The 20,652-nt window shown below is 43.1% G+C and overlaps 1 protein-coding gene across 1 annotated transcript; it reads left to right on the top strand.

Annotated features, from left to right (window-relative positions):
* The first annotated feature begins 10 nt into the window (after positions 1 to 10).
* Positions 11 to 14,864, top strand: SEC61A1 (SEC61 translocon subunit alpha 1). The gene is made up of 12 exons (XM_053377979.1): positions 11 to 103; positions 2,333 to 2,400; positions 4,548 to 4,613; positions 4,719 to 4,797; positions 5,416 to 5,547; positions 5,683 to 5,792; positions 7,765 to 7,918; positions 8,948 to 9,108; positions 9,988 to 10,185; positions 11,353 to 11,544; positions 12,258 to 12,334; positions 13,283 to 14,864. The coding sequence occupies exons 1-12, from the start codon at positions 97 to 99 to the stop codon at positions 13,467 to 13,469; spliced, it is 1,431 nt and encodes a 476-aa protein (XP_053233954.1). The 5' UTR covers positions 11 to 96; the 3' UTR covers positions 13,470 to 14,864.
* Positions 14,865 to 20,652: the final 5,788 nt, after the last annotated feature.

The raw sequence follows: 20,652 nt of genomic DNA, 5'->3' as shown, positions 1-20,652 counted from the left end.
GGAAGGCTCAAGTAACTGACGTGTCTCTCCGAGAAAGGAGCCTGGAGTCTGCGCTCCTGCTTGGTCCTTCCCTTTTCCGCGTCGAGAGCGCCCAAGATGGGGAGTGAGTATCGGCGTCGCTGCTTGAGGGAGGGAAGGCGGAGAGCCGGTCCTGCCGCAGACGCCGCCGCCGCCGTGGCGGGCGAGAAGCGGAGGGCGCCCGCGTAGAGCGGGGGCGCGAGGGGCGAGGCGGCTGCAGGGAGGTCGGAGCGCTTCCGTCAGGGGCAGGGAGACGAAATGGCGGCTGGGGAGGGAGGCTGCTGGTGGTGGGGGAGGAGGACAACTCCCCTCGAAACTGGGAGGATTCAACGGCAGGTGCGGGAACTGTCAGCTTCGTTACGGGGGATCAGTTCCCCGTTACGTGCCTCTGCCCTGCCAGAACTGCGCTGGGGGGGGGGCGGCCCTCACCCGGCACTGTTTAGACGCGGAGGCTTACGTGGCCGCCCCTTAAAACGATCCACGTTCGCTCTCTTCGTGATCGTTGCAGCGCCGGCCTGGAATGGCAAATTCGGCGTTGCCCCCCACCCCGATGAGGGATCCTCACCCCCCCCCGCCCCGCCCTGCCCTCCAGATGAGGAAAGCGCCAGCCAGCCCTAAGGTCGCAGAGTGTGCCCGAGGTTCGGCTTAAATGGGTTTGTTTGACACCCAGGGGGACTCTTCTATACATATATAGATAGATATGAGAAGCTAGTAAGTATTTTATATGGGAAGCTAGAATCAGCTAATAAATTGACACAATGCAGTCTGGATTATGGAAGCATTTTGTCCTTTTCATTGCAGTGCCACCCTGTAAACACAATTTTTCTGAATGGCTTAGAATAATAATGTGTTAAAAAAAAAAGCAGCTCAGGGGTTGCATAACCATAACGTTTCAAGTACAATATAATGCTCTTTATTGGGAGGGAAACTCTTTCAGATATTGTTTACAATATGCAGAAATCATTCTTTTACACACGTATCTGATTGTGACCCTTGTGTGAAGATAAGTCTTTCCTTCTCTTTTTGCCTCATGCTTCCCAGTGCAAACATGTTTTTCATGCTGTGTGCCGTTTAAGTGTAAAGAGGGCACAATGACCCACAGTGGAAGCCACAGTGGGCTGCTCCTGCTATCTGTTTGCATTCCTTCAAAATAACTGTGGCTGTAATGTGATGATGGCCAATTTCTTGCCACATCACTGCTATGGGAAATGTGTTTTCCATTGTACTGTGCTTTCCACTTGATAGTGTGATGGGGTGGCCACTAAGGTGGGTTGTGTATTTGGGGGGCATTCCTTTTATTTGAACTTTAAATTTGGTTTTACACTAACGGCATTAACACCTTTCATTCTCTTAGCACACTATTGAAATATGTGAGTTTGGGCAGTCTTTTCATGGAAGTACAAGGCAATTTTAATTTCTTAGATTTTCATCTGTGCTACTATTGAATAGCCTTTCCGTATTATCTTGCAGCTTCATTTATACTGCTCTTAGTTCTGCTTCTAGGAAAAGACAAAACCAAAATTTGATAACATGCCTAGTAAAAATGCATTTTTAAAAATGGCATTGTTGGGTTGCTTGCATGATAAGCACTAGTTTTAATACATGTGAAGTTTCAAAGTGATGCTAGCACCAGCAGTGATTATAGTGAAAGTAGCCTTTCAGTTTGGAAATAAGATTCTGAAAGTATAGCCACCTCAATGCATAGGATCTCCATTGGAGTGCAAGTGGGAAATAGGGTTGTGCCAGTCCTGAGCCTTTGCTCAGACAGGGAATGAAGGTTCACTGTGATTTACTCAGGGTTATCATATAGGTTAGTGGCTGGGCAAGGTTTAAATTTGGGACTTCTAGGTTCAAGCCTAGGGACGCGGGTGGCGCTGTGGGTTAAAGCCTCAGCGCCTAGGACTTGCCGATCAAAAGGTCGGCAGTTCGAATCCCCGCGGCGGGGTGCGCTCCCGTCGTTCGGTCCCAGCGCCTGCCAACCTAGCAGTTCGAAAGCACCTTCGGGTGCAAGTAGATAAATAGGGACCGCTTACCAGCGGGAAGGTAAACGGCGTTCCGTGTGCTGCGCTGGCTTGCCAGATGCAGCTTGTCACGCTGGCCACGTGACCCGGAAGTGTCTGCGGACAGCGCTGGCTCCCGGCCTATAGAGTGAGATGAGCGCACAACCCTAGAGTCTGGCAAGACTGGCCCGTACGGGCAGGGGTACCTTTACCTTTACCTTTAGGTTCAAGCCTAACACCCTGGATCATAAATTGACTGCTAAGGACCTTGTGAAATCCATATATCTGTTCTCTTTTCATACCTTTTTTCACAGTTAAATTTCTTGAAGTAATCAAGCCCTTCTGTGTTATCTTACCTGAGATCCAAAAGCCAGAAAGAAAGGTAAGTATCCTTAATCCAGGGCACAGTCCTTCAATGGCTGCGCTCGTTTCTCTCTGGTCGGGGACAGAGGGTGGCACTTGGGGGGGAATTGTCATCGCGCCACTCCTTGGTGTGTGGAGTGCCTCAGGGTGCGATACTCTCCCCGATGCTTTTCAACATCTTTATGCGCCCCCTCGCCCAGCTTGTCCGGAGTTTTGGGCTGGGTTGCCATCAGTATGCCGATGACACCCAACTCTATCTGTTGATGGATGGCCATCCTGACTCGGCCCCAGACACACTGGCCAGATGTCTGGAAGCTGTGGCTGGATGGTTACGTGGGAGCCGGTTGAAGTTTAAATCCTTTGAAGACAGAGGTCCTCTGGCTGGGACGGGACGATATGGGATTGAGGGGGCAACTCCCATCTCTTGCGGGGGTGCAATTAATGCCAGCACCGTCTGTTAAGAGTTTGGGTGTAATCTTCGATACCTCCCTCTCTATGGAGGCGCAGATTACAGCTATAACAAAGGCGGCATTTTTTCATCTCCGCCAAGCTAAGCAGTTGGCCCCTTATCTCTCTCGCCCTGACCTAGCCACTGTGATCCACGCGACGGTCACCTCCAGACTGGATTATTGTAACTCGCTCTACGTGGGGCTGCCCTTGAGACTGACCCAGAAACTCCAGCGGGTGCAGAATGCCGCGGCGAGACTCCTTATGGGGTCTTCGCTGTGAGACCACATTCATCCGGTACTATACCAGCTGCACTGGCTCCTGGTGGAGTACAGGATCAGGTTTAAGGTGCTGGTTTTAACCTTTAAAGCCCTATACGGCCTAGGACCCTCTTACCTACGGGACCGCCTCTCCTGGTATGCCCCACAGAGAAACCTACGGTCTGCAAATAAAAACACCCTGAAGGTCCCAGGCCTCAGAGGGGTTAGGCTGGCCTCAACTAGAGCCAGGGCCTTCTCGGCTGCGGCTGCAATCTGGTGGAACGCTCTGTCACAAGAGACTAGGGCCCTGCGGGACCTGACATCTTTCCGCAGGGCCTGCAAGACAGAGTTGTTCCACCAGGCCTTTGGTCAGGGCGCAGCCTGACTCCCTCCTCTGGCAACCTACACAGAATTTTGCTTAATGGTTGCCATCAACTTGATTTTAATTAATTTTTATAATGAAATATTTTTAGAATGTTGGATTATTTGATTGTTTGATTATTTGATTGTTGTTAGCCGCCCTGACCCCGGCTTCGGCTGGGGAGGGCGGGATATAAATAAAATTTATTATTATTATTATTATTATTATTATTATTATTATTAAATCAATATTTGCAGGAGTTACTGCTAAGAGGAGAGTTTGTTATATTATATTTTATTCTACTTTTCAGACAAATATTGTCTCTCAAAACAGCTTGCATAGTTAAAATGACAGAAAGATACTGCTTTCAGGCTTTATAACAGAAAATGCACTTGAATGAAGGGGAAAGGTATGGAAAGGAGATCAGTTTGGCAGTGTAAAAACAAGTTAGTGAGTTGTAAGCTGGCATTTATAGCCAGTCTGATCTCCTCTTACTGTTGGTCTTGCTTGGGTTGAAGTGCTGCAACTAACTCACCAGCCCTTGTTCCACTGACCAATGACAGAGGCTCTCCGATTCCAAGGCATTTGGAGCTGAGCTCTTAGGGAAGAGGGGGGTGGGCAACCTCTGCTGCTGCTCTTCCCCTGACTGATGGATGGGGCCAAGCTGATCTTCCCCCTTGCTGTGATGCTATTTATGGAAAGCAGGGGTTGAACCTTCAGCTGGCCCCTTGGTCTGCTGTCCAGTGTTAAGAAAGCTGTATACGTTGAATACAGTCAGATTGCTAAATGTTGCCATATGTTACCTTGTACATTTGTGCAGGCATGTCTGTAACTTAAGTACATGTGTTGGATTCCCAGCTAAGGGACTGTACAACATATGTACAAGAGTACAGCATTAGCAATTCTATGCTCGAATGTTACCAAGCAACTGGAAAATAAATTTATATTCATCTGAAGTCCTGGTTATGTTTTCTTTTGCCATGGTACCCTTTCTCCACCTTGTTTTCAGTGAACCTAAGGCTTGTATTTTAACAAATTCTTTTAGCCCCAAACACATGGTGGTAGTGATTTCTTTTATAATTACATTTCCTTCTGTAGATCCAGTTTAAAGAAAAAGTACTATGGACAGCTATCACCCTCTTCATATTTTTGGTTTGTTGCCAGGTATGCATATTACATTATTTCAAACTTTCCTTTAAATTTAAAGTTTAAACCAAATCCAGGGAGCTAAGCCTGTGTTAATGTAATTGTCTTCTCTTGGAAATTCAGATTCCTCTGTTTGGTATTATGTCATCAGACTCGGCAGATCCATTCTATTGGATGAGAGTAATTTTGGCTTCAAACAGAGGTAAGAATGTCTCACTTAGCAAATGACACTGCTATCTGCTGTGAAATTTTATACTTAAATACTAAGTAGCAAAACCGAGTGGATCTTACCACTGACTTAAGCATTTTGAGGTGCCACTGACTTCGTTGTTAGAGAACTGAGCAACTACCTAACTTGCCCATTGAAAACTGTGAAACATCAATGTGCATAACTGACTGAACCATGGCCTGGATATTGAAATTGGAAAATGGAATTTTGGCTCATCTCCATGACCATGATGATGCTATAGTATAAAAATGGGAATATGTAAATGTGATAGTGCTCATAAAATTTCAAGTGGCTTTGACATAATTCATACATGTTTTTCAGTAGTCCTTCCTCACCTATGTTCCAGAATTATTGTATTGTCATTGTGTTGCTGTTTGGGGTCTGGATTGCTGACTGTGAGACAAAGATGCAGAAGAATGATGAATCATTTGGAAAGGAGTGGAGCTTCAGTTATGATCTAAATGCTTTCCCCTCCACAGTGCACATCTTTGGCCCTCTCTACATGTGCAGTGACTAGCTGGGAGGGTTGGCAGGAAAACTATGTTTTTTTCCTTACTGTTTATCTGTCATTCTGATTTCCACATCCAACAGGCACACTGATGGAGCTGGGCATTTCTCCCATTGTCACCTCTGGTCTCATCATGCAGTTGCTGGCTGGTGCCAAAATAATTGAAGTTGGGGATACGCCAAAAGACAGAGCTCTGTTCAATGGGGCACAGAAATGTAAGTATCAGGAGACATTACAGAGCTTGCCATCTGGATTGGCTTAATGCCTTATGCAGATACTGATGAATTGTATCCTCTCGGGTAATTGGAGACTAGGTTAATTCAGTCTTTTCTTGTGGATTCACTCCTCAGTGTTCGGCATGATTATCACCATTGGCCAATCTATCGTTTATGTAATGACGGGGATGTATGGAGACCCATCAGAGATGGGAGCTGGAATCTGTCTGCTGATTACCATTCAGGTAATTTATTTATTTATTGTATTGGACTACTCATTGAGTGGATCTAGGAGACCTGTGGTTCAGTTGAGCTTCTACAGACACCATCATTTTAAAGTTAAGCACACTGCTTTATCTCCTACTTGTCCTTGCAGTATATTAATTGAATCTAGAATGCATTTGCCAATCATCCTGACGCTTCATTATTAAGCATGGCTAAAAATTTTTTTGTAAAGGACCCCTGAACAGTTAAATTCAGTCAAAGGCAACTATGGGGTGCAGCGCTCATCTCGCTTCAGGACAAGGGAGCAGGCCTTTGTTCACAGACAGCTTTCCAGGTCATGTGGCCAGCATGACTAAACCGCTTCTGGCACAACAAAACATTGTGACAGAAGTCAGAGTACACAGAAACACCGTTTATCTTCCTGCCACAGTGGTACCTATTTATCTACTTACACTGGTGTGCTTTCGAACTGCTAAGTTGGTAGAAACAGGGACAAAGCAATGGGAGCTCACCCCATTGTGCGGATTTGAACCACCGACCTTTCAATCAACAAGCCCAAAAGGCTCAGTGGTTTAGACCACAGTGCCATCTGCGTCCCTTTTATTAGCCATGGTATTCTTTATAGAAGCCTTGCATCTCTAGATATATTGATTGCGTAGTTAGCTTCTAGGTTCCTCGTAAATCTTATGGATAAATTTATAGGGAAGTTTTTAATGTTTGATGTTTTATCGGTTTTGTATTATTAGTATTCTGTTGGTAGCCGCCCAGCATGGCTGAGGAAACCCAGCCAGATGGGCGGGGTATAAATAATAAATTATTATTACTATTATAGAAGACCAGCTGTTAGCCATGACGTCTAGGAATGGAAATCTCCCAGAGCTGGTTGCTAGAATCTAGGAACAAATGGAGGATGACTTAACGGCATCCTACTTCAGAGTGATTCCTTGCTACGTATGTTGACCAGTCTTGCCAAAATAGGATATCTGAACTGTACTAACATTTGGCTTGACACAATGTAAGAATTTTCATGCCATATTGATCTTCAGAGTAACAGTTCAATTCACCTTCTGTATGCTGGTTTGTAGACTATGGGTTGTTACAGTATTTGCTTTGGAACATTAGTACATCTCTTCTGTTTATGGCCAAAGGGCTTTTAAGCATTGGGTTCACTATAAATTATTTAGACCTGTGTTGCTGCTTTTGTGCACCTGGGCCATCAAAGTCATATTGTGTGAGCTGAGCCAGTGTAGCTCAAGTGATGGTGGTGTATGTGGTCTAGGAATAATAATAGGAAAACAGGGATTCAGTATCTGCACAGCTGTTGCTTTATTGCAGGGAAGGGAAACCCCTTGAGATGCTGTTGAACTCCTCCCATCTACCCCAGCCAGCCAGTGGTCCAATATAGTGGAAGTTGTAGTCCCAAAAACATGGATGGCCACAGCTTCCCTGCCCTTGACTTATTGGTTAGTGTCTGGAGCTGCACTCTGACTTCTTCCCCTTCTACAAGGGGGATTGACCATCATTTCATATACATGATAAACATAGATGCTGTGGGAGAGCTAACAAACAATACATGCAGCACAGTTGACCAATAGCTGTGCATGAAATCTAACAACCAATCCAAGAGCTAAAAAATTACTTACAAGGTGTAAAAGTTGTATTGTACAATCAATTTTCCCTGCCCACCCACCGAAAATCCTTAGCTGCAGCTAAGTTAGGAACAGCTTAGAAAGTTGGGTTTACATGATGCTCTTTATTTACCTCGCGTACAAAGGAACTTCAGTTCATGAATCTCTGACTTGTGTACTTATGCTTTCAGTAATAACCATGTCAAAAAGTATAAATCAAAGATTAAAACAGGTAATTGTCATGTGTGCTGCATAAGCAGACATTTACAGAAAGCACTGACACTTTTTATTTCGCAGCCCCTCTATTAAAGTGATCAGGTATGGTTATGGTGACTCTGGAAAATAATTCATGTTTGTTTTGCAGCTTTTTGTGGCTGGATTGATCGTTCTTCTCTTGGATGAACTTCTGCAAAAGGGGTATGGTCTTGGTTCTGGCATTTCCCTCTTCATTGCCACTAACATCTGTGAGACTATTGTCTGGAAGGCATTCAGCCCAACCACAGTAAACACTGGCCGAGGTAACCTCATACTTGCGTGTTCTTTGTTTCACTGGAAGCATATCAGTTCCTCAGTTAAGTGACTTGGTGCCCCTGTGGATTGGATCAAAAGTTGGGTATTCTTTGGGAAAATGTTAAAAAACCTAAACACATACAAATGCACACCAGTACAATAAGGGCGTCAGTATTCCTCCGAAGCCACAAAATGTTGAGTGTCAATTGGAAAAGAGATGGAAGACTTGAGAGTGGGGAGTGAACTGGTTTGCCTGAACCATTAACAATTAACAGTATCTTGACTGGCTGGCTGGAACCCTGAGCAGGATTGCTTCTTTTTGGAGGTGAGGATGTTCATTTTATTGGAGGTCTCACTTCTCCAAAGAATTGACTGACTGGGGAAGCTACTTTACTATTTCTCACTTGCGGTTTTTTGGTACCCTTCCTGCATTAAATCCAGGGACCTTTACTTAGGCTTTTTTTTGCTATGCAATAAATTGAATATAAAGAAGAGTTCATTCTTTCCTTTGTAAACTCAAGTTTTAAGATGACTGCTTCAGTGAGTTTCATTTTTGTGTGTGATGTTAATGCATGGCTAGAGGGGGTAATGTAGCTCTGTAAGCAATGATTGTTAGTAGCTGCAAGTAAGAATGTTTAGTCCCTCCTATGTTATCACTGCCTGGGCTGTTAGATCAGTTTGGAGGGGGCTTTCTCAGTGATTGTGCCCAGTCTCTGGCATTCTCCCCATTATATCATTGATACAACTTGACTAAGCTATGGAAGACAGTCTTTTTCCCCTCAGACCTTTCAATGATCTGCTAACCTGCTCTGGAGGTTATGATTGCTTTCCTGTGGTATATTCTGGTTTTTAACTGCATTTTGTGTGTTTGTTGGCTTAATTGCATTGCAAACTACTCTAGGACCACACTGGTGAAAAGCAGTTTTTAACCTTTTAAAATAAATTATTACAAATTTTATACAATTGGTTCAAAAGTCAAACTAATAAATGTCAAATTATCTGCAACTAAGCATCTCTCTATCATCTCTCACTTTAAGGCATGGAATTTGAAGGAGCCATCATTGCCCTGTTCCATCTGCTGGCTACTCGCACAGATAAAGTCAGAGCTCTCAGGGAAGCCTTTTACCGTCAGAACCTCCCCAACCTCATGAACCTGATTGCCACCATATTTGTCTTTGCAGTTGTCATCTACTTCCAGGCAAGTAGAATTATGGAATGTTACTTAAATCTAAGCAAGATGACAACAATAGCTGCTTGCTAACAGAGTGCTTGTTACATTTGTGACTGGATCCTAAGTATTGTTCAAAATGTTCCTGAGTTTAAACTCTGTTTCTACCAGTTTCCAAGGCCTAATTTTTTAAAGCCATCAGTGGCTTTCATCCACGTTATCTTTTGGCCCTTGTTTCTCATAAGTTCATCCAAACTAATCCTCATAAGACCCTTTCTTTATGGCCTTTGACATCCTCTTAATCATTTGCAACTTTATCCAAGCTATAAATATTGTAATGGGATTTACCCATTCTCTCCCTTTTTTTTCTGTACTGTTTTAGATTGCTAGTTCCTTAGGGGAGCAGCCTGTTGCGTACCTAAATTTGGAAAGCCCTACCTACTTAGGCTAATAGCACTCTATAAATAACAGCAAAGCATGCTATGGCCACAGCAAGTGTATTCATATTGGCCTTAATGCCTTAATAGACCCTCCTACGCAAAGTGTTTCTCTTTGCTTCTAAAAAGCATTCTGCTCCCAAGTTATTTTACTGGTGGGGGGGGGGGAGAAAGAATTGCACTATTAAAGGAGATTTGATGCTCCTGCATAACATTCTCTTTTAAAAACAACCCTAATGCACTGGGAAGTGTGAATGATGCTGAATGGTATCACATAACTTCCATGCAAACAAATCAGAACGATTGCTCGGTAAGCAGCAATCTTTAACCACTGTGCAAATTTTGTGCAAGCAAGTCAGGGTGGAATGTTGAAGAGCTCCGAGATTACTGAAGGTTTTTAGGTTCTCTTCAAGTGCACTGTTACTAAGAAGTGTTTGTTTTTGTATTTAATACTCACTTTTTCAACCTGCAGGGTTTCAGAGTGGATCTCCCTATAAAATCTGCCCGCTACCGTGGCCAGTATAACACTTACCCAATCAAACTCTTCTACACCTCCAATATTCCCATCATCCTTCAGTCTGCACTGGTGTCCAATTTATATGTGATCTCCCAGATGCTCTCTGCTCGTTTCAGTGGCAACTTACTGGTCAGCCTGCTGGGCACTTGGTCTGTAAGTATCCGCTTGGTAAGATCTGTCCTTGATCTTGCAGCTTTAAACATAAAATCTGCTTTTTATTCGGGCTTGTACACTGACTCTGTACAAAGTATAAATCATGAGCTGAATTGGGGTGATTCAGGGGTTTTTGCAGTGACTATGGGGCAGGTTGGGCTAGTCCTGGAGCAATTTCCCCTTTCCCAAGATGACCCATTAAAAAAAGGGCAACCCAGAAGAAGAAACTACTCTCAAAAGCCAAACTCAGTGTTGCCATGTTTCCAAAATTAAAACAGAATTCACTAAAACACCATATAAAGAAGATGCTGAGATAGGCTCAGGGGATAGGTGTAGGAACAGAACTGAGCTTTATTATATTCACACCTAATGCTCCCGGTCAAGGGCTAACAGCAGGGAGGTCATGCTAGGAAATACCTGTTCAGCAGGATAAATCACCTTTGTAGAGGCTAACTTGTTGCCAACTTTCATGCTGCAATGTAAAAGCACAATCAAATTTTGGCTGGCTTGATTTCCTAATGCAAGTCAATGGGATTTCCATGGATGAGCATTTTCTAGAGCTGGGGTGGGCTGGGCTGGGTGAAATCAGGTTAACACATTGACCCCACAAATCAGATTGGGGGTCCATGCACAGCCCTAGTTTTTTTAGCACGAAGGTGCTCGCAGGAAGACTCAGACTGCAATTTTATACACATCTGAAAGTAAATTATTCTATATATCTTTTTTTAATACCCCAGCTCGAGGCAGCTTGAGGTAAAAACAAGAATCACTAAAAACATAGGAAAAAAGCATCATTAAAAACAATTAAACCTGTATAGAATTAAAACTATAAATGAGTATAAAACTATAAATCACACTGAACCCCATGGAACAATTTTCAGTAGGCAAGCATAGGATTGTGTTGTGAGTGATGAACGTGTAAGGTTTGTTTTAGGAGCCAAGTGGCTTTCATACCATGCCTTGCTGGCTTTTTGTGTCCTTGCCAGCTCCTATATTTAGCACTTGTCTTGCAGTAGCTATAATAGAGTTTCTCAACATACACATGAAGAAAGCTATGCAGGTTTACGGTTGCTATATTTGAATTCTGTGGGCATAAAAGTGACCTCTGGTAGCTGCATAATACCTGTCCACTTAAGGCACAATCCAAACTGTCCACTTTCATTGCAGGATACTTCGTCTGGTGGTCCCGCCCGTTCATACCCCGTCGGTGGTCTCTGTTATTACCTGTCGCCTCCGGAGTCATTTACTTCTGTTCTGGAAGATCCTGTCCATGCAGTTGTTTACATTGTGTTCATGTTGGGTTCCTGTGCTTTCTTTTCTAAAACTTGGATTGAAGTGTCTGGCTCTTCTGCCAAAGATGTAAGTAAATAACATTGACCCCACAGCTCTGGATGATTCTCTCCTCCCTGTTGAAAAACCATAATGCTTCCCTTGCTTTGTCATTTAGCAGAAGGTGCAGTTAGTTCTGTGTCTAGCATTCTATTGTCACTAAATATATTTTTTGAAGGATCAGATTTTACTAAGGAGAATAGGATACTAGCAAGCATTTTTAGTTTTAAAACATGACTCCATGATACCTCCCTCTTGCTCAAAATGTCACTCCCTGCCTAAGCCGTTCATCTTCCTAAGCTAAGTCTGGTATCTTTCAAGGTTGTCTGTTTAACAAAAGAGGGGACAGCCATGAGCTTGCCTTGAAAAAATGAGTTTAGACCCACAAAAGCTCATGCTGCAATATATTAAGTCCTTAACATGGAGATGATTCTTTCATGTTTCAGCTTGTGAACGTTCATAGTTCATTTCTTATTGCAAACCATTCTCTTGAGGTTACCTGAAAAGATGGTCTGCTTTCCATGGGCAGATATTGAGACATGCCTCTCATCAACTTGTATATCTTTTTAGTTTGGTTTCCAGAAATACTTATAATATTGCTACATCAGAAGTCCAGCCTTGCCATTTTTAATAGTCCTTAAATGAGGAGCATTGAAATCTCTGGTTTCTCATTTATAGGCAGTTCATCTTACTAACTGACTGTAAAAAGATCTAAGCTTCTTTTCTCTGTTTGGCCAATGCAGGTTGCTAAACAACTGAAAGAGCAGCAGATGGTTATGAGGGGTCATAGAGAAACCTCTATGGTTCATGAACTCAACAGGTGAGTTACAAACATGCAGAGATTCATTATGATTATAATGCTATATTCAGTAAATAATAATAATAATAATTTATTTATACCCTGCCTATCTGGCTGGGTTTCCTCAGCCACTCTGGGCCTATCCCAGCAGAATTAATGATAATAATAATAATAAAGTGATAAAACATCAGACATTAAAAACTTCCCTGAATAGGGCTGCCTTCAGATGTCATCTAAAAGTCGGATAGTTGTTTATTTCCTTGACATCTGATGGGAGGGCATTCCACAGGGCAGGCGCCACTACCGAGAAGGCCCTCTGTCAGGTTCCCTGTAACCTCACTTCTCACTATGAGGGAACCACCAGAAGGCCCTCGGTGCTGGACCTCAGTGTCTGGGCTGAATTATGGGGGTGGAGACGCTCCTTCAGGTTTACTGGACTGAGGCCATTGTGCGTCTAATGCTCTTGCAGTGTTGTGGTTTTGGTTTTTTAAAGGTGTTTTTTTTTGCATGCCATCAAGATCCTAGCTATATAAGAGCCTCTGTTAATTCCTGAGAATACCCAATTTCATTTTTGTTTCTAGTCTCATTGTTTGCTGACTTTAATGAGCACTATCCTTTTGTAGTGATCCTGAGGCTACAGAAAGTCAGGGTTTACCTTCATAGTTTTCTTACTGCTTCAGACAGCATTACTGTGACACACAAGTGCAAAATATAAGCAATGGGTCATATTTGAAGTGCCTCCTTAAGTCACATACCTAAAAGATGTATGGGGGGTGTGTGACCCAAGCAATCTTAATATTTGTTGCAGTTTGATGCATAGTTCTCTTTCTCTAGATTCTTCCCCTGTGTCTTAACTATCTAGACCTACAAAACATTTTTTTCTACTGACTCGGTGTTAGCTGTGCCTGAAGATGCTAGTAATGTCTCTTAATTTCTAATTTATTTCCTTCCCATTGTGTCTCTTGTCAGATACATTCCTACAGCAGCTGCATTTGGTGGCCTCTGCATTGGTGCTCTCTCTGTGCTGGCAGACTTCCTTGGGGCAATTGGATCAGGCACAGGAATCTTGTTGGCTGTTACTATCATTTACCAGTACTTTGAAATCTTTGTAAAGGAGCAGAGCGAAGTTGGCAGCATGGGAGCGCTTCTCTTCTAAATGCATTGTCCCATGGACCCTAGGGGAGTATGAAGAGTGTTCTAGGATTTTTAAAAAATCAGGTGAAAAAGATTAACAGCGGCATAGTAACATGGGCGCACTGCATTAATAGGAACACTTATTTTAATGTTTTCCAAAGCACATTCCTTTGGTTCAGACTTTGTTAATATTCAGTTAATGTTTTATAAATCGATGGAAAATGTGCAAAAAAAAAAAAAAAACTTTTTAGAAAAGAAGGGTTTTTTTGTTAATTATTGCTGGAAGCAACTTCTAAAATCTGGTTTAGTTTTGGTTATTTACTCTTCTCTGCCTCTCCCTCTCCCCTAGTCCTATCCCAGGATTTCTCAAGCTTTTCCAACTGCAGTTTAAAGTGACACAATTGAGTGACATCCAATGGTGTTGGCTCACTTGTGCAGTGGACTTCATCCTTTCCATGTGGAACATCCCTTTCCCTACTCCCCATGCACTCCCAAAATTGGGTCCAGGAGGACTGCTGGGAGAAGGGGAAGTCATGTCTGCCTGTGTGATGTTGGATTTCTCCCTATCTCTTTGGTAGCGAGAGAGATCTTTCCCACCCATCATCCCAGTACCTATCTATTACTTGTTATGAGTACATTTCTTCACTCTTCCTCCAGGGTACTACAAATTTTGGGACTGCCAGATATCTCGTCAGGTACTCTGGGTCTTGTACTTCAGTACAGACTGTTGGCTTCTGACTGTTGCCTCACTTTTGCAGGTGATATGTTCTTTCTGTCAGTAGAAAACTCACATCAGGCCTGCTTCATGGGAAGAAATAATCAAGCCTCAGAATTGTACATTGAACAAACACAGACCTTTTACGAGTAATTCCACACAGAAAGCCTGACATTTCCAAGATGGATGTTGTCTGTATTCTTATATCCTGAGAAGAACAGTGTGCTACAGTATTCTTCCTGGAGGTTACCAAACTCTTAAAAGTTCTTATCTGCCATCACGTTAAATAAGTTCTGTCCTAGCAGCTATGAGTGCTACAGTCATCCTGCTTGCTGAAGAATACACAAAAGCTGCTGCTTATAAAACTTGCATATCGCTCCAGAACATTTTTTTTACCAACTTTTTTTCTGGAACTCTGACTGCAAATCATGCACGTTGATGCCAGCCTTAGAAATACCTTCCCTATCTCTCACAAACCTGGCTGGAGAGCAGTGATGGCATTTCTCTGGAGGCCTAATGGCTTTTGCTTATTTCCAGGACAACTCCTACCAAATAGGAGAAGTAGCCATAAAGTCTTTAAGGAGTTTTGCCCCATCTTTAAAATTCCTTAAAAACTCAACTTCTGTTAGGATATATTGGTGGTTGTAAGGTGTTTTGTGTGTATTGTATAGGACCAAATAAAAACACTTGGTATAAAAGGAAGCCTGCAAATAAATTTCCCCTTTGTCAAGGGTGATACTTGCCTTGCTCCCACTTGAAAAGGGATAGGGCTGAAAGATTCTCTTCTACTGCCGGTCCGTATCTGTCTGCCTAGATTTCTTAACTGGCATTTAAAATATGACTGTTTCTACCTTGACAAAGGCCATCTTCCCCAGACAAATAGAAGCAGGCACCAGAGTTCTTGGCCTCTGAGCCATACCATTCAACCAGTGTTCATTTGACAGAACAGCCTTGCTAACAGTGTGGAGGAGAGTACTCAAATGTACTGTAAATATGCTGCGGGCAGTTCAAAGCAGCTGGTGGCCATTGCAAGGGCAGGTGTGGGTTCAGATTTGTAGGTGCCGAAGCAAGAGTTTTTCAATGACTGCAATTGAACTAGAATCCTCCTATTTCAGCCTGGATATACTTTGGACAATTGATCCTTGAAAAATAAGTTAATAACACACTTCTGTGCATTTTGCTTTCTGTGACCGGAGTCGTCATGGTTGTTTTGATAGGTACAGCCTGAATGAGGGACTTGAACTAGAGTTTGAGACGAAGTGCTTGCTCAAGGTGCTCTTGAAAATGAGGTGATGCTTGGGTTTCTCTGTGAAAATGGCAACACCAGTTTTCATTCCAATATCTCCAAGGCAAATACTGCATTTTCCCTTTCTCTCTCCCCCGCCCCCATTTTGAAAAGGTTGAACTTTAAACAGACCGTAACATGCATAAAGGTGCAAACCATATTTTATAGTAATCTCTCCGGTTTTGCCTGCTGGTACATTGTGTTACGTGTTTCATCTTTCTTGCCTCCCTTGAAAAATGAGACTTGGCATTCCTTGTAATTTTTACAACACTGTGTTGTATCCAACAGTGTTCCTCCACTGATGGTATGGCTTCTGTCAATGGAATGGGGAGGGAAGCTATTTTCAGCAGTTCCCTCTCCACAGATCTACTGCACAGGGTTGGAAGATGCCACAGAACAAGTGTGGTTACAGACAGATTAAGAATTGCTGAAAACTGTTTCTCTCCCTGTTCCACTGACATAAGCCTTAACCATCAGCTGTGAGATATTGCCCTCATATTTCAGATTGAGTGGATCAAGCTAAGAGTAAGTGGCTTGCTAGCCTCATGTAATACATTGTGAAGGTGACATTTGAGTCAGCTTGAGTCAAGAAGTCTCATGAGCTCTGTAGGTCTTGCTTCCAAATACAGTCGTACCTTGGATCTCGGAACGCCTTGGCTCATGAACAAATCTGCTCCCAAACGATCAAAACCTGGAAGTGAGTGTTCCGGTTTTTGAATGATTTTCGGAAGCCAAACATCTGGCACAGCTTCTGTGGCTTCTGATTGGCTGCACTTTGGTTTCCAAACGTTTTGGAAGTTGAATGGACTTTCAGAACGGATTCTGTTCAACTTCCAAGGTACGACTGTAATTGGGCATAGGGTTGCCATCAAGGCCTATACCTGTTCTGCCTTTGATCATTTCCCAAATCGGTCAAGGGGTCAAGCTGGGCTTTATCCTTAAAACACAAAATATCCAATGCATTCATTAATTTTTCATTCTAAAATTGCTCCAAGGCTTCAGACAAGGATCTTTTCCTAGGGCTACTTGCATGCAATCATTGATTGCTTATTTAATTTCTATACCCCTTAATACATTAAATAATATTTTTTTAAGTGGTGTGAAAAAAACTGAAGCAACAACAGAACTTAACGCACTACTGTATTACAAAAACGTTGCATATAGAAATGTTACATTAGCACAAAGTTACTGATATATAAATATCAGTTCATTTCCTTCTGACACACCTCTCTGCTTCTGGGTTCTCACTCAGGGTTCAACAAATTCTCACAATGGGAAGAGATCTTTGAAACAGCAGACATCACCTAGTCTGATTTGACTTGCAGGCCCAAGGTGGATGCTGCTTTCTCAGGCTGCCCACAACTATGTCCCTTTCAGCTACACCCAGTTCCAGGTACAGCAGGTTTGTTGAGTTTTCCAGCAAGTCCAGAGGATGGGGAAAGAGCCCTCCTCCACTCTCAGTTCTTTCTCCACCCTTTGTCCTGTCTGCCACCTCCAGCTGTTTTACTCTCCAATGCCAGGGTTTGCTTTACTTGTGCTCTACCGCTGAGCTCCAGGCGCTTCTCCATCTCCATACAAGTGATAGTTTTGCACTGTTTTCCTTCTCACTTTGAAAATGGGTTTAAATGGACCTGTAATCATTTTGAAAACGGACCTGAAAACCTAAGTTCTCTTCTGTGCTTGGAGAAGAATAAAATTAGAAGATAATGCCTGAAATGGACCCCATGCCTCCTAACATTGTGCATGGAGTTAAATAAAGAATAGCTTTAGAGCAGGGATGCCTAATTCACAGTCCTCCAAATATTGGACTACAGACACCCATCATCATTGACCATGCTAGCTCAGGCTGATAGAAGTTGTCGTTAAAAGCATCTGGAGGGACCCAGGTAACCAGAACAGTTCTGGTTACCTTTCCTCGAAAAGGACAACCAAACTGATCAAGGGAATGGAGCAACTTTCCTATAAAGGAAGGTCACAACATTTTAGTTTAGAGAAAAGGCAAATAAACATGATAGAGATGTTTAAAACCATGCACAGTATGAAAAAGAAAAAACTGGTCTAAACCAAGAGCCTAGGGCTTGCCGATCGGAAGGTCGGCGGTTTGAATCCCTGTGATGGGGTGAGCTCCCGTTGCTCGGTCCCTGCTCCTGCCAACCTAGCAGTTCGGAAGCATGTCAAAGTGCAAGTAGATACAGTGGTACCTTGGGTTACAGACACTTCAGGTTACAGACTCTGCTCACCCAGAAATAGTACCTCGGGTTAAGAACTTTGCTTCAGGATGAGAACAGAAATCACGCAGCGGCAGCGGGAGGCCCCATCAGCTAAAGTGGTTAAGAACAGTTTCAAGTTAAGAACAGACCTCCAGAATGAATTAAGTTCTTAACCCGAAGTACCACTGTAAATAGGTACCGCTTCGGTGGGAAGGTAAACGACGTTTCCGTGCGCTGCTCTGCTTCGCCAGAAGCGGCTTAGTCATGCTGGCCACATGGCCCAGAAGCTGCAGACAAACACTGGCTCCTTTGCCTATAGAGTGAGATGAGTGCCGCAACCCCAGAGTTGTCCGTGACTGGACCTAGTGGTCAGGGGTACCTTTACCTGTTTCTCATAATACTGGAATTTGCAACCATCCAAGGAAGCTGAAAGTTGCAAAATTGAATTATCTCCCACAAGACATAATGTATAGCACCCAAGGCTGGCCAAGTTATTTTGGCACCTGAGACTGAACATTCCATAAACACCTCCCTGGCAGTCAGTGCAGAAGAATACATGAAATTCCTAGAAATTTGTTTCTCTTGTATTACAGGCATGTTGGGCAGCTGATGGGGAATTCTGATCGATCTATGGTCTCCAGTTTTTCTTCCTCTTACTGCAAAACAGAATAGGAATCCCCAGCCTTTAACGTGTTTCCTGCCTAAAGAAGGCTGAAGCTTGCTGGCCAGGCTCATATTGCAAGCCACCTCATAATGGCGGTAGAGAGAGGGAAGGCAAGCAGCTTTCAAGTAGGGACCTGTTTGCCAAGAGCTTGGGAAACAGGAGAGTCTCGCTAACAAAGACATCCTTGAAAAGGAACATTCAAATTGCAACACATGAGTATCCACTAGAGGATGCTGTTTTATTGCAGTTTTAAGTTCCTTGATGCTAATAACAAGTAAGCCAAACAGATCTGTGCTGCTACCAGTACATATATTTGCTGTCAGTAGGGAAGTAAGAAATGGAGAATAATTTGAAAATTGCCTCACGCTGCCTTGGTGATCATACACTATTAAGTCCCTTGGATTACTATCCTGCCAGCTTCCTAAACACCATGTTTAAACTGAAAGCACTGTGTCCTGTCTTAATAGTTCTGTGTCTGCAGTTTCTAACTTCCGTGTTGGATCCATTAGTATGCATCTCTTGAAAAGAAACCTATAGTTGTTGTTTTTTAACCTCCCTGACTTTTTTGACCCTTGTGTAAATGCAAAACATGCGTAAAACATGTTCAAGAGCAGCAAAAGTAACTCTGTAACCCTAGCTGGTACACTCCATTACATTTGGGGTCTTTAGCTAATTTGGTGCTAACATCATCTCTACCCTCAATCCTATTTTGCTAGAAATCCTATTTTGCGCGCTCGCTCTCTCCTCTGTCACACTCCATGTATGCTTCTTCATATCAGCAGGGTTAGGGTACAGAAATCCCACTGTGACCAACTATTGCCAAAACGCTCTCATCGTTGGTATTTGAATTGGAAAGATCAAGGAGTTTTTTTGACAATGGGGACTATTATGCAGAGTCTCTCTGAATATGTGCAAGAAGTTCTAAGGAGTGAAGCGGGTGCAAGATCAAAACCGATCCACCCCTTCCCCATCTTCCAGTGCAAAGAGAGCACTGTACCCCAATGGTACAGCCAGCAGTCTGACGGATGTTAGGGCCACAGATGAAGAGAAACATTAAGACCAACTTCTAGTGCACAGGACCATGTGGCAGATGCCAAGTGAGTAATGGTAACACTAAGTTCGAGGAATAGGCTCTTGAGTGCACATTTTCTGAATGAATTTGAAAGCGTGTGAGTAGGAAGATCTATATTGCTAATGCAGGCCTTATCTGTGGCTCAATGACAGCATCTCTCTACATCCTTCTCCCGCTCTCCCTCTCAAGTTAGATGCATTCAAGTAAAACTAGTAACTAGCTTCCAAAGATAGGAAGCTACATTGCCCTCCTTTGATGTCAGATACATTAATGTGAGTTGGCATCTGGGGTACAAGGTTCCCCTCTCCATCCTATGTGTTTTCCCTGTTTCTTTGCTATTCTCATTCACTTCTTAAGTATCAAGTCATTAGGGGCCGATATCTGCTCCCCCACCCTCTCCAAAGTGCTTAGTATATTTCAGGCACCCTATTAATGATAATGACTTTCATTATCTGCCTTAGGAAATGCTGCTGTTGCTTGAAACTATCTGCATTGAAATATTTATCTAGTGATGGTGCTGACCATTGCATCTCTGAAAAGCACCTGTGGTGCTGTGTCCTTACTGTATTGTGGATCTGCCTGTTCTTATCCACAGTTCCACACTTGCAATATGTCAGGGAGAGCGCAGGCATAATGTTATGAAGATACATAGTGTGTTAAAAACTGCATCCACTTGAACAGAAGTAACTTTTCTTTCCCAGTTCTGCTTTGCATACTGCAAAACAGCTTGAATGGAAATCCACTAAATCTGACGTTGAGGATGCTATCCTTAGCTGCTGTCTGCTAGTGATGGAATGCCCTCTTTCAGAGTTAGAAACTTATGCCATTGTCCAAACTCTACAATAATCACCAAGCTGAGAAAAATGAAACGACTAGGTGCAATCACAGTCTCTTTCCACTTCCACCACCTGCCCCAGCCATCTTCATTCGGACAAATGCAGTCCTAAAACAATCCACTGGGGAAATAAATGCAGCTAAGCAGAAGAAATCAGCAATTTTACTTTTTATAACTGAGATGTAAAAATAATGAAGGATGGGTGAAGCTAGAAAGAGAGGAACCACAAACCTACCTCCTAGATGGCTTATTTGTTTTTGAATGATGCAGCTCCATGCAAAACTGGAATCCAATGACATGTCTATTTCCAGCTTCAACACAAATTTCAGATAATCTATTCAGAGTCAACACCACACAAACAAAAGTTGAAGTGCAAGCATACTAGTTGTAGCTCCACAACTTTGCGTTTTACATATACCACCTG

Source organism: Podarcis raffonei, chromosome 2 (genome assembly GCF_027172205.1).
Source record: "Podarcis raffonei isolate rPodRaf1 chromosome 2, rPodRaf1.pri, whole genome shotgun sequence".
Classification (NCBI taxonomy): Eukaryota; Metazoa; Chordata; class Lepidosauria; order Squamata; family Lacertidae; genus Podarcis; species Podarcis raffonei.
Note: the sequence above shows the minus strand (reverse complement) of the source record. Positions and strands in the feature narration are given on the sequence as shown.

Bases quoted from the DNA above. Each gene is read 5' to 3' on its own strand.
- SEC61A1 (XM_053377979.1), top strand. The intron at 5,793-7,764 runs GTAATTTATTTA...TTTGTTTTGCAG, and splicing joins GTCTGCTGATTACCATTCAG to CTTTTTGTGGCTGGATTGAT. The intron at 11,545-12,257 runs GTAAGTAAATAA...TGGCCAATGCAG, and splicing joins CTGGCTCTTCTGCCAAAGAT to GTTGCTAAACAACTGAAAGA.